The sequence below is a fragment of the Macrobrachium nipponense genome, chromosome 12 (assembly GCF_015104395.2).
Source record: "Macrobrachium nipponense isolate FS-2020 chromosome 12, ASM1510439v2, whole genome shotgun sequence".
NCBI lineage: Eukaryota > Metazoa > Arthropoda > Malacostraca > Decapoda > Palaemonidae > Macrobrachium > Macrobrachium nipponense.
Window position 1 is genome coordinate 100,174,477 of NC_087205.1, and position 13,055 is coordinate 100,187,531.

Sequence of the window (13,055 nt, forward strand, 5' to 3'; positions counted from 1 at the left end):
CCTCGTAGGGTATTCGTTGGGACCTATTTTCGGACATCCTTACAATCTGGCACTGCTGATTTGATTGGTTAAAACCATAGGTCTACCCTTGGAAAGGGTGGAGCCAAGATTTTCACACGATCCTCCTTTTGAACAAAGAAGCATTGAGTTTACCTTGGTAATATTAAGCAGAAGGCCCTTGGGAAGATCCAACCTCACATTAATTCTCGACACTCCAAGTGTCACAAAATGTTGGGTGAGCCGCAAGCCACATAATCTTCAGTAATGAAGATGACAGAGGTTTTGGGAGATGCAGTCCAGAATCTCGACAGCTAGAATTTCCTGGTCATTTGGGGTCAAGTCTGAGTAAGACAATCCTTTCTTAAAATTATTATTTCGTTCTTTTCCCATTTCCCCTTTTCTTATTATTCGTGCCTTCTCTTAAGTTCTTTTATAAGTTAATGCCTTTTTGGAATAATTTCCTTAATTCAGTAATCTGCACTGTAACACTATAACACATGTATCACATAAGTCTATTCAAGGCTTGGGAATATTCAGTTACCATAGATACTGAGTATGTTATTCATCTGTATTTTTAATGTTATTTGCTTTTAAGGTAAATGAAGAGTTAGTTGTGTAAGGTCCATTTAATGTTTGCAGTTAGCCTCATAGTTATCATGGAGACACATTAAACACTGATGAAGGATGGAACATTAAAATCCTATCTTTAACTCTAAAGGGGTTTCCTGAACTGTCTTATAGACAGTGAGAGTACTGTATAGTCTTGTTTTATGATTGATTTCTCTTATAAAAGCACCAATCTGTTTTCACAAGATACAGAATAGTATTCTCTTAATTCTTACAATCTTTGTTTTCAATTGGTTCCCAGCTGGCACTTGGAGATTATCCTATTGTTAAGACCGAAAGTTTGTTCCACATATGAACAACTGCTCTTCAAAATAAGTCATTTTTGTTTTTAATAAATGAATACTGTAAATGTCAGTGAATAGAGAAATGAGGTATATTTGAGTTGCCTAATTTAGAGTTCCAGTTATTTTACAATATAAATATTTCACCCTTGACTTGAAGTTCATTTGATTAAAGGTTCAACTCTTTCTAAATTGTAGGGTTACCAAGCAGAAAAGGAGAGCCTGGTGAAAAGGGAATGGAAGGTCGTCCTGGAAAAATTGGTCTACCAGGCCGCCATGGCCAGAAGGGTCAGCCTGGTGACTTTGGACCTGATGGTCCAGCTGGCAGTAAGGGTCTGCCAGGATTAACCTCTCCAGGATTGAATGGTGATCCTGGGGATTCTGGTAAGTAGGTAAAATAGAATGCAACCATTATATTTTCAATTTAAAGAGTGCCTGTTTACAAAAGTGTGTGTAATAAATGCTTAACCAGAATTCATTTCTGCCAATATTAAAATTAGATTAAGTAGTAACGTTAGTGAATATTTTTCTAAAAGTCTAAAGAACAAGATGTTTCTGCATATTTTTTTTTTTAACCAGAACTTGGTTTACCCTTGGGAGGGGAAACTGAGAGTGGAAAAAGCTAACTATATTATATATGTTGTCCATGAACACCCTTAAAATAACTTTACTATTGCTGGAACTTTTCTCAAAATTGTTAGGGACAATTTTTGTCATTATGGACAATTTTGTATGAGTCATACCTGAAAAATAACAGAAGTGAATGTTGTAAACTTTGCATTTTAAAAAAATTAGCTAAAGGAAGAATAGGGCAGGGATGTGGTCTGCAGTATTACTAACTCTGATCTAATAAATTCTTACATCTATAGGATTCCCTGGTCCTCCTGGAAGAAATGGTATCCCTGGTTTGGCAGGACGACGAGGACCAGTAGGTGATCCAGGATTTAGAAGTGGGTTCCCAGGTGAGCCTGGGTTTCCTGGTCTACCTGGGTAGGATATCATTTTTGTGTACACTACTTTGACCATGTTACCCTGCTAATACACATTACCTCTATCATATACGTAGTAATCAAAACATCAAGGAGCATATGCAGAAAATGTTACGTAGTAATTAAAATCAAAAGTAGACCTAACATCATGTTTTGTTTTTTTAGTTTTAAAGTAAACAGGCTTTCAAGAGATTCTTTAATGCTAATCATTGAAATCATATTTTAGTCATTTTAGCTGGAAATGATTATTGTACATAGTTTTTTTTGTTTGCTTTTGAAGTTTGAAAGGACTTCCTGGTGAACCAGGGCCACGTGGTTTTACCCAAGCCCCTGGTGATAGAGGTTTGAAAGGATCTCAGGGTGAACCAGGATTTATTGGACTTCAAGGACTTGCAGGTGATATTGGGGATGCTGGAGATCCAGGTCGACCTGGTATTCCAGGGGCTTTCGGATTGAAGGTGAGCTACAAGTTGCAGTTCTTACTGAATATACTTTTACATCCAAGGCAAAATATGCCAAATATGTGCAATCATCCATTTTTTCAGCTGAAAGTATAACTCAGCTGCCCTTCCTTGGCAGGGCAAGACCAGGAACCCAAAGTGTGTTAAGCTTTACACTCAAGATTTTTTCACTGCCACACTGCCACCTTAGCCCAACTCTAACAATCTGTCAGATTAAGGGAGTCCTTCACCATCCCACAAAATTTATAGTACTAATGTGCTAGTCAGTTAATATACATTTTTTAATTATCATCAGTCACAAAGTTCTCCAAAAATGCTCCTTTATGGCTAAGATTAAACCTTTATAAAGTCCACCAGGGCAGGGTGATTGCTTATTGAATCTTGAGGCATTTTCTTCTAAATTACTTTGACTTCATCTGTTAAACCATAGATATCACCAATATGATGTTCACCTGGCTCCTAAGGCCACCAGAAGAGTTGAAAGACCCAAAAACCTAATTAGATTAGAACTGTGAAATGGGAGGCTGGAATTGTGTAAATATGGATATGAAAGCACATGAAAAACATTGAGTGGCATTATATTTCTAAGAGGTTGTAGGTAGTGATGATGTAGAATTCGGGTCAAAGGCCAAGTGCTAGGGCCTATGAGGTATTCAGTGCTGAAAGGGAAACAGAGTAGAAAGGTTTGAAAGGTATAACAGGAGGAAAACCTCACAGTTGTACTATGAAACAATTGATAGAAGGTGGAAAAAAATATAAGAAAGAAAAGATTAATGTAGGTATGATATAATGAAAGAAAAGGCTTGCAGCTAGGAGCAGTAGTGGAGTATGTACGTACCTTGTTCACGCACAGTTGACAAATTGTACAGTTGTAAAGCATGTTTAGAATATGGACAGTAGGCTACCAGTTTCTTACCCACATCATAAAACATATGATACTTAATGATGACTTTGAAGTTAAGAATGTGCTAATGTTATAAGGTAATTAGCAGTCTGATTTGGATTTTATTTATATTTCTGAGCAGTGTTGATTTGTTACTGTAAGCTTCCAAAACTCTGGGTTTTCTCACATCCAATGGTAATATTACTTTGACTAACATTGTTTCTTGAGATTTTGTTTCTGTTAATAATACTGGTTGATTTTTTTTTATATATTTTAGGGTACCCCTGGACAACCCGGTAGAATAGGAAGTCCAGGCTTCCCTGGCCCTCCAGGTCTACGAGGTGATGTTGGTAACCCTGGTAGGTATAATAGTTGTGTTTGCCTCTTTACAAACAAAATGTTTATTACATTTAGAGAAGACTTTATGAAGCTCTTTTTATGTTCTTATACAGTACAATAAATAGTAAATGAAGCAAATTCTTTCCAGCAAGAAATTTAGAAACATTAGAATGAGAGTAACTCTGTTCTTTTCACTTTATTGATAAGTGCATATTTTACCCAGTGGGATGAAAATAAATTACTACTACTTTTTATCATGTTCAAATATATGAACTATCAGCAAGATATCCAGAATGTAATTTTTTTTTAATAGTACATCAAAATTTTTCTTCCACTTTAAACCACTTTTTTCTTGCAGGTGGTCTTGGACCTTCTGGTTTTATGGGTAAGCCTGGGCGTGATGGATTGAAGGGAAGAAAAGGTGCTATTGGTGATGCAGGTAGACCAGGTCCTACTGGGCAGCCAGGACCCAGAGGTATTAGAGGTGATCGTGGCTTTGAAGGTCGAAGTGGTACTCCTGGAAAACCAGGTATGGAAGTCCTTAAGTAGGAAGAAAATTTAGTATTTTCTAACTTATAAACTTATTATAGCATTTCAATTCTGGTAATTTACAAGTAAAAATTTGTGTTTCGTCACATTATTTTATACCTCACTTGATTTACTATCATTCAGAGCTTGGTGGTAGTAAGCTTATACAGCATACGTACCATCGAGATGAGGATGCTTGTATGGCTGACAGAAAAATTTATGTAGCACAGTTTTTGGTGGCACCCAACATTTCTGTTCCTTAAATATTAATATTAAAAGAGCATATAATTGCAGTTGCCTTATGTGGCTCCTTAGAACATTTTTTTTTACGATTGTACTGTAGCTTTTTTCTAAGTTCAATATGCTGGTCTGGTAGGTGCATTTAGCTTAAATGTTGTTAACCTTTGGTCTGCCTCATTAAGGAAAAATGATTTCATATTCTTATACTTAAGGTAACTGATCCCTAGAATATGTAAAAAATAAGCTGCTACTTCCCAGTCCAACTTTTACAGAAATAGCATAACTGTAATTAACTCAATATATAAAGAAAGTGGGTTTTCTACGTACAGTACAGTACTGTAAATTTGTGATATTCCCAACTATCAGGAGAGGAATTCCTGTTTCTTTTCTCCAGTCTACTTCAAATTTGATACTTGGTATAATTGAATAGGATATAAAATAGAATTTAGGCCAAAGGCCAAGCACTGGGACCTATGAAGTCATTTAGAGAGGGTGGAAAGTCAGATGGAAGAGAATATGAATGGAGGTAAAGTACTAAAAGAAATGAGAGAGGTTGCTGGTAGAGGCCAAAAGGACACTGCAAAGACCCTTAAATGCCTACAGTGCACCATGTGAGGTGCACTAACCCGCTACGGGGATACATACTTGGTAGGTTATCTAGTATGGTATAGAATGTATCACAATCTCCATAGCTCAAATTCCAAAATACTTCAAGGGTTTATTATTATAGCAGTCCACATGCACATTTGCCACAACAGAGCTTATGTGATTTATTACCTGGATAAAAATCATGATGCGACATCTGTTGACACCTAAATACTTGTATCTTGGGCCTTAACATGTTCCTCTATCTTGGTTTAAGTATCTGTAGTCTTATGTTGCTCTTAGCCATCATTTCTGTACATACTGGTATTTCACACATTCAGATTTTAATAATTAGTGTTCAACAGGACTGGATGGCTCATCTGGTGACCCAGCTCCGCCTGGTCCACCACCAAAATCAAGGGGTTACATGGTCACTCGCCATTCTCAAGAATCATTCACACCATCTTGTCCAGCTGGTACAAATGTTATGTGGGAAGGTTACTCCCTTTTACATGTGATGGGTAATCACAGAGCCCATGGTCAGGATCTTGGTAAGGTTTTCTTTGTTTCATATTTTTCTATTTAAAAGTTTTAAATATAAGATTTAAAAACTATCATTTATGCAACCTGTTTTCATTGTGAATTGATTCAATGTAATGGAAAACTTTCACAAGTTAATCTTTGGTGATTTTCTATAAATTTTATGAACAATTTTTGTAGCATCTGTTTTGTAATGAATTCCAAAAAAAAAAAAAAAATTCTTTTTAAAAATTTTCCTAAAAATTTTTCCTTTGAAAATTTATGTTTAATATTCTAAAAGAATTTAGGTTTCCTGTCATCACTAGCCAGATATATATTAAGCTTGGATTGGGTTAATATGTACTTGCCTTCTGAATATTTTTCTTTTCTTTTAAAGTGTTCCTAATAAGATATTTTTTGCAGCAGATTTATATTTTATCTGATGAAAGTATTTTAGAAGATATTCAGTTACATTTGACTTGAGAGATACATACACCAGTATATGGTCAAAGGGTAGATGGGATGCAACGTCTTATACCCAGGGACTTGTATGTGAATGTTTTCCATAATATTCACATTATGTATTGTATACTTGAAATTGTTTAAAATAATACAAAATGTTTAAATAGCAGTATATATTTTTCCTAGGTATACAAACCAGAGCTTTTATAGTAAGAAAGTCCTTCAGCGCAAGCTAGGATGGTCATTGAACTTGACTGGTGGTTAATGAGAATGAGTGTGGAATACCAATCACTCACTCCCATAAGACCAAGCAGAGTAGTTGAGGTAGGTTTAACTATGTAAAAGGCTCTGGTTTTTACAGCTAGGAAAAATACACTCATTTATAAAAAAAATTTTGTTTCTATGGTAATATACATACAAACATTTGCCATTTACAATAGGGGCCTGTGGACAACTCCCAATATGTACTCCTTACCAAGACTATGTTGGATAAACAGACCATCTTGTGAGAAAACTCTCAAATCATGCTTTGACCAAGCTAGTTAGGTAACTGGATTAGGCCGTGAAGGATTGTTTTATCCTTAGTTCAAAAGAACAGCACTATCAGTGTTGGAAAAGTGTCATGAACCATATGTCAAGTAAGGATAACACCATCAAATGGGGAAATCCATAGTCTCTGAACTGAAGTCTGACTTAAGGCTAAGCACAAGCTATACAAGTAGCCTGACTAGAGATAAATTTCAGCAAAGGTGAATGAGGAGCCCATGACCTGCTGAACTGGAACACTGACTGCAGGGAAACCTCCAGTCTCAGGAGTCAGCAGCGCTGGATATCACTCAAGGCTTGAGATTTTGGACAAGTTAAGATGGCAAGACAAACATCCCTCTTAAATGTGGCAGCTGAAATAATTGGAGTTATATAGTTGTCTTCCTGACTCATTCTTTTCCTTTCCCTCATACCAGCCATAGCTGGAGGAGGAAGGTAGGGCTGGGATAATGGTCTGGGTTCTGGGAAGCTGATTTCTTCCCAACCCAAGAACCTGAATGCCTAACCTCAAACTAAGGTTTGGCTACAGATCACTTCACCACTGCTCTTAATTGGTGGAAAAAATATAGAGATGGTGGATGAAAAAACATGAGACACTCTTTCCATTGCTGACACTGTGTTACCTCTGAAAGAGGTGCCATGGAGTCTTGACACCAAATTAGGGTCTCTTCTTCCCTAAAGGAAAAAGTGAGAATGTAATTGTTTGATGGCGAAATATGTATGTAATTACTTCCTGCCTTCTGTTCATGTTTGACTATCCTTCATGTCGTAACAAATGGACTGTGATAATCACTTTTATAATGTAGAATCATGCTACTAAAGCATTCTACATGGTTGTAGGAAACTGTATGTTTGTTGAATAACAGGATCTCTTGGATCCATATATCAGAAAGTTAGCACCACAAGCAGAATGCAATCACAGCACTTAGAAGAACAATTGCTTTGATTCCTGAGGAAACCTTCAAGACTCCTTCATTAAGTTCCCAACAGAATGGAAGCGGTTGGTTCCTCAAGCGGCTATCAAGAGATAAAAGCCAGAGTCGTTTAAAATTTAAGAATATCCTGTTTTGAGTGTTAATGTGATTGAACATGAACCAATCCTCCCAGTACTCGAATAGAGGTCAAGGGTACACAACCAACAAGCCAACATCCAGTGAGGAGTAACATGACCTGGCGCTAGAACATGCATAGCCTGGAGACTTGGCCTATTTATTCACAGAGCAAACAGGTTGTGCAAGTCCACCCTTTGCAACTCTTCAGATGAAGGAGGGGTCTATCCCAACCTTGCAAAATGCACCTAGTCAACAGGCCCGGTACAGAAAGGGCAAGAGATGCATAAATCCATCTCAGTATGAGCCCTAGGATGCACAGTGGGGATGGGGAGGGAGCAGTCACGCACAAAGGCAACAGAGGTTCAGCTGATCACACTCAGTGATTTGGCACTTCTGGTCACCTACAACGAGGAAGAGCGCATGAGAGAAGTACTCCTGGACTTCTTAAGTCATTAGAATTCCACTTTTTTCTCTCTCTACTCATAAACAGAAGCAGCAAGTCACGACAAGGAGGAAGATAAAGGTGATCTCCAATATGACAACAATGACAAGGAAGGAGGTAAAGAGGAAGATTATGTCTTCCCTTTTCTCAGGAATGCTTGTTTGTCTTTCACAATGAAGAGCTGGCCTGAATGGGAGATGTCTAAACAACTGCAGGAGGTTGAGCTACTGCAACTGAAGGGTTCCCTTCCTTGCAGAAGATGAAGTAGCTACGGCTCATAAAATTGACAATTGCTGTGTCACATACTTTGTCGTTTCCTGACAAGATGAAATGAAAAACGTTTATCAGTTCCACCTCTTACCAAACCCCCAACTTCTCACTAGGAAGGTGACCATGCACATATGTAATGAGAAAAATTTAACAATCTCTACCCCTTCCCTCGAACCAGCGTTCGTCATGTTATGTTTTCCAAAAAAAGGAAAAATCAGACCAAGTGACTCAAAGAAAACTAAGAGTACGTATACAGTAGAAGAAAAAAAATAATCAATGCAAATGCAAAGAAACAAGAATGACAAGCTACTCATCCAGCCCAAAGACGGCACAAAAAGAGACGTGGAAGCATGTCTGTACTGTACGACAGATAAAGAAAAAGTGTCTAGTGTCTGTAGGTGAGTTAGGGGTGACCCCCACTCACCCCTTTTACCACCAGTTATCCTTGTTACGGAGTTCAACAACAGACCAAGCTTATGCTGAAGCATATCTCCTACTATAAAAGGCAATGGTTTGTATACCTGTATGAAAAATTCAAATTTTCAGTTCAGTAGGAAAAATGTACTTAACATCTAAAGAAATCACCGAATTTCACCTTAAAGAAAATAAAATTTTAAAAATAAATTCATCAAGAATGTTAATTACAATATTTTAATTTTGATTATGAATTAGTATCTAGAAAACCCTACCAATGAGCTGAAATTTCTCTTTATTTTCAGGGGCTCCTGGCAGTTGCCTCAGGAGATTCAGCACTATGCCATACCTCTTCTGTAACTTGAATAACGTGTGTGATTACTCACAAAGAAATGATTATTCCTACTGGCTCTCAACAACAGAACCCATGCCAATGATGATGACACCAATTACAGGACCAGAAATTGAAAAATATATATCAAAGTAGGCAATGCTTACTTATCAGTAATGTTACAAACAAAGCAAGAAATAGTGCAATTACAGTATATTAGCTCTGTGCTTTTAAAATAATGCATTTCTACATATCTTCATGTTTCACTCCACCATAAAAATTTTATCCCAACAGGTGCGTTGTATGCGAAGCTCCGTCAATGGTTATTGCAGTTCACAGTCAAACACTAGATATTCCTGACTGTCCACAAGGCTGGGAGTCACTCTGGATTGGATATTCATTTATCATGGTTAGTTTTTTTAAGTAATTGGATATCATAATATAATGTCTGGGGATAGACTGCGCCCAGAACTTTTCTACATTACTTGCATTGGTGAATTTATTTGGTTATATTGGCTATATTTTTTACTAAATTGATCCAGTGCTTTTTAGTCACAGACAAAGAAATATTTTTACAACTTTACTCTCCTGCAGACTCCATCTGTTTAGGCTGTTAATCACAAGAGTAGCCATAAACAAAATTTTTAAACAAAACATAACCTTGATACTTTGCTCCTTTGAAAAACAGGCCATTTAAATTGTACATAGGACAAACATTGTTTTCAAACTGCTCATAATTATTGAGAGGTAAAGCCCTTTCTTCACTCTCACCATCTTTATTTTCATTAAGTCTTGCCAGTTACTGCCAGATTTGTTCATAACAAATATCTCAACATTTTTCTCTCTTTAATGTGAAATCATAATTTTTTTGTGGAAGAGCAAACCTTATGATCATGTTGCTGGATAGTGTATTTTGTGTTCAAGGCCAGAACACCCCTTAGTTGAAAAACATGTTAGCCATTGCAAAGATTACCTCAAAAAAATATTTCCTGATCATCATCTGTAGAGGATTTGAAATTAAAAGAAAAATTTGGGCGTTACTTTAAATTTTCTAGGATACGGGGCCATATCTCAAAGAAATAGCTCATTGGCATTTTTATCATTTTTCAGGTACATCTTTCAAGTCTGTGTCAAGTTTAACATGCCTAATTATTGGATAGTACAACTGGTTAGATTCCTAAACCAGATCATTTCATGAAGAGATAAAAGAAATAAAGATTAGTATTCATTTAGTGTACACAAAATATGGCTAATGATTTTATATTTTTCTCTCACTATACAGCATACTGACTCAGGAGCTGAAGGATCAGGACAGTCATTAATCTCACCAGGATCTTGTCTGGAAGATTTCAGGTCCAGTCCATTCATTGAGTGCACTGGTCATGGTCGATGTAATTTATTCCCCTCTGCATTCTCCTACTGGCTTGCCACTATTGAAATTGAGCAACAGTTCAGAAAGCCAAGACAGCAAACACTTAAAGCTGGGGACCTAAAGAGTAGAATTAGTCGTTGTAACACCTGCATGAGAAAGAGAGGTGGTAGTACAATACCTACTCCACCACCCGAGTATCAACAGCCTCCACGCAGAGAGGATGATTCATACTTCTTCATTGGAAAATAAAAATCCTAGTTTTTGATGGCAAGAGACCACTCATTTTAATTCTTTCACTCATACTGTCGCTTTTGGTCAATCCAACATACAAACATTACTAGCTATTTAAATTTTTGCATTTTAAGTGTATGTATTTCCTTAATTGTAAAAATTTGTGTTGTCCATGTATTTAAGTAAATGAGGTGCTGATGAATAACCTTGTATCATGGATATCAGTTAGAAAATTCTCTAATGATTGCAGGCATCTGTGATAAAAAATAGTATCTATGATAAGGAAACATTTTTACCAGTATAGAAAATGCAATGTGTGACATGAAAATGCAATGTGTGACATATGATATGAGTATCCACACTTACATTCCTCATTGAAGTACTTTTCCTGTCTATAACATAGGTACCTTTTTCCAATATCACCCAACATTTATAATCAAGTTCCATGAATAATGATTATTATAATTGTAATATGCTGAATATTTGGAAGGGTCACTTATAGAAAAAAATTAAAAATTTTTGCAAAGAACAAATTTTTTTGCATGTAACAACGGAAGAGTAAACCCACTTACCTGGTGTCTTCCCCTCCTTTACTGGCAAATTAGAGTATATTATCTATTCTAATTATTGGCACAGCACCACACAGTTAGTAGCTATAAAAAGATACTAAACTTGTATTAAAATTAAGCACTACATGTGTAAGTAAGTAAAATCTGATGCATCTATTGTATCATGAACTCAAAAGTGATTAATGAATTTAGATGAAAGGAAATGTGTGTTTCTGAAATCCATCTTTGAAAAAATTGTGCTTGTAGCTGATTGCAAAATTATTAACAAAGACCTATGAACTTGATCTAGAAAATACATAAATGATGTCTTAAATGTCATCCCTCACTGAAAATAGTATATTGTACTTCCTTTACTAATATTTGTCAAGAATTAACTTAAAAACACAGATGTCTTACAAATTTGGAGAATGAATGGTCTTTTAATAATTTATGCAACATATAAATTAACTAAGAATATTTATATGTTTATGATATAATAAAACCTTACATTATGGAATAACCATTACTACAGAGTAGTACCTCTCCAATGTAAAGAATGAATTACAATAGTACTGCAGACACCTTCCACAGTGAAAATCCGAGTCTTTGCAACAAATCCTGGACTATGAATATGAGTTTAATGCAATTAACTATAACTGAATATTGATCATGGCTAAAGCAACTATGATAAGCCAGACATATTAGACAGTTTTTGTTTGCTAAATGGAGGCAATGACATAACTTTCATTTATTACACAAGTTAAAACTTTGACAACTAAGATTCAAGTCATCCTATGAAAGGATATTGATTAACACCTCTGGTCTATAACGATCTGAATAAGTCAGCTAAGTCGCTCACTGCCATGTCAAGAATACTGTTAGTATATATCCTGTTTTGTTAGCCAATTGTAAGAAAATCTTGTACTGTATATATGTGTATCTTCATTCTCTACTTTTCAACAATTTTCTGTCTGAGAAATCCTTTGTAAAAAAAAGAAATATTACAAATAAATTAATTTTTTTTCTAAATGGTCTTTCATTTATCTGTAATTCACAAATTTAACATTTTTTCCTACAGGTTACAAAAAACAAGGTTTGGGAGACAAAAAAATTGGACATTAACCTGAAGGAACCAATAATCTGGCATTTTTAAAGTTTGAGCATTTCAAGCGTCAAAGACTGATCCAATGGTTAATCTCAGGAGAATGGTGAGGAAAGTAGCAGTTTGGCAGGTGTTTTGTTGCCTTGGCTTTTCTTCTTTTCATGAGAATTGGGACAGCAACAGCATTTACAAAAAAAAAATGAAAATTCCACATTCATCGAAATTCCCAGCTTGTGGGTTACAAAACTCAAAATATTTTGAGATAATAAGTCAACTGCCAGTCCCTAACCTGGAGAAAAATGGGTGCCCCAGATTTATGAGTAAGGAATAGCAAACTTGCATAAAAGCAACAATATATATTAAAAGTGATTTCTCAAAATTAAATGGATCCCAGTACCTAACAGCCTGAAAATGAAGGGTATGAAAACTTCAAGGAAGATAAATACTGGAAAAAGTGTAGATAAAAAGTGAAATTTTCAAGAAAGATAACACATGCAGGAACAAGGGTAAATAAAAAATATGACAAATTTTCTAAGACAATTTGTATTTTTCATAGCTACAAACCTGAGGTCTTAACAATAGGATAATTTCTAGCGCATAGCTGGATCTAGTTAAAACACAGATGAAAGCAAGGAATCTTATGATATCTGGCAATGCATGCGCAAATCGGGTGAAGAGTGGTCAAAGACCACGCATTAACGCCACCGTGTCAGCCTTTCCCGACTCAGGACGTCTTAACAAACAGAGGGGCAGCTAGAGGTGGTCAGTATAATGTTAAGACCTCAGGTTTGTAGCTATGAAAAATGCAAATTGTCTTAGAAAATTTGTATTTG

At 36.0% G+C, this 13,055-nt stretch overlaps 1 protein-coding gene across 1 annotated transcript in view; it reads left to right on the top strand.

The window, feature by feature from the left end:
• The window catches only part of LOC135224700 (collagen alpha-5(IV) chain-like), a 72,476-nt gene extending 60,327 nt beyond the window's left edge, over positions 1-12,149 (top strand). Inside the window, exons 23-31 of the mRNA XM_064263970.1 lie at positions 1,107-1,292; positions 1,778-1,898; positions 2,178-2,355; positions 3,519-3,600; positions 3,939-4,109; positions 5,299-5,484; positions 8,944-9,121; positions 9,264-9,378; positions 10,252-12,149. Coding sequence (XP_064120040.1) covers positions 1,107-1,292; positions 1,778-1,898; positions 2,178-2,355; positions 3,519-3,600; positions 3,939-4,109; positions 5,299-5,484; positions 8,944-9,121; positions 9,264-9,378; positions 10,252-10,590 — 1,556 coding nt within the window. The 3' untranslated portion in view covers positions 10,591-12,149. The remainder of the gene's footprint in view (positions 1-1,106; positions 1,293-1,777; positions 1,899-2,177; positions 2,356-3,518; positions 3,601-3,938; positions 4,110-5,298; positions 5,485-8,943; positions 9,122-9,263; positions 9,379-10,251) is intronic.
• The last annotated feature ends 906 nt before the right edge of the window (positions 12,150-13,055 follow it).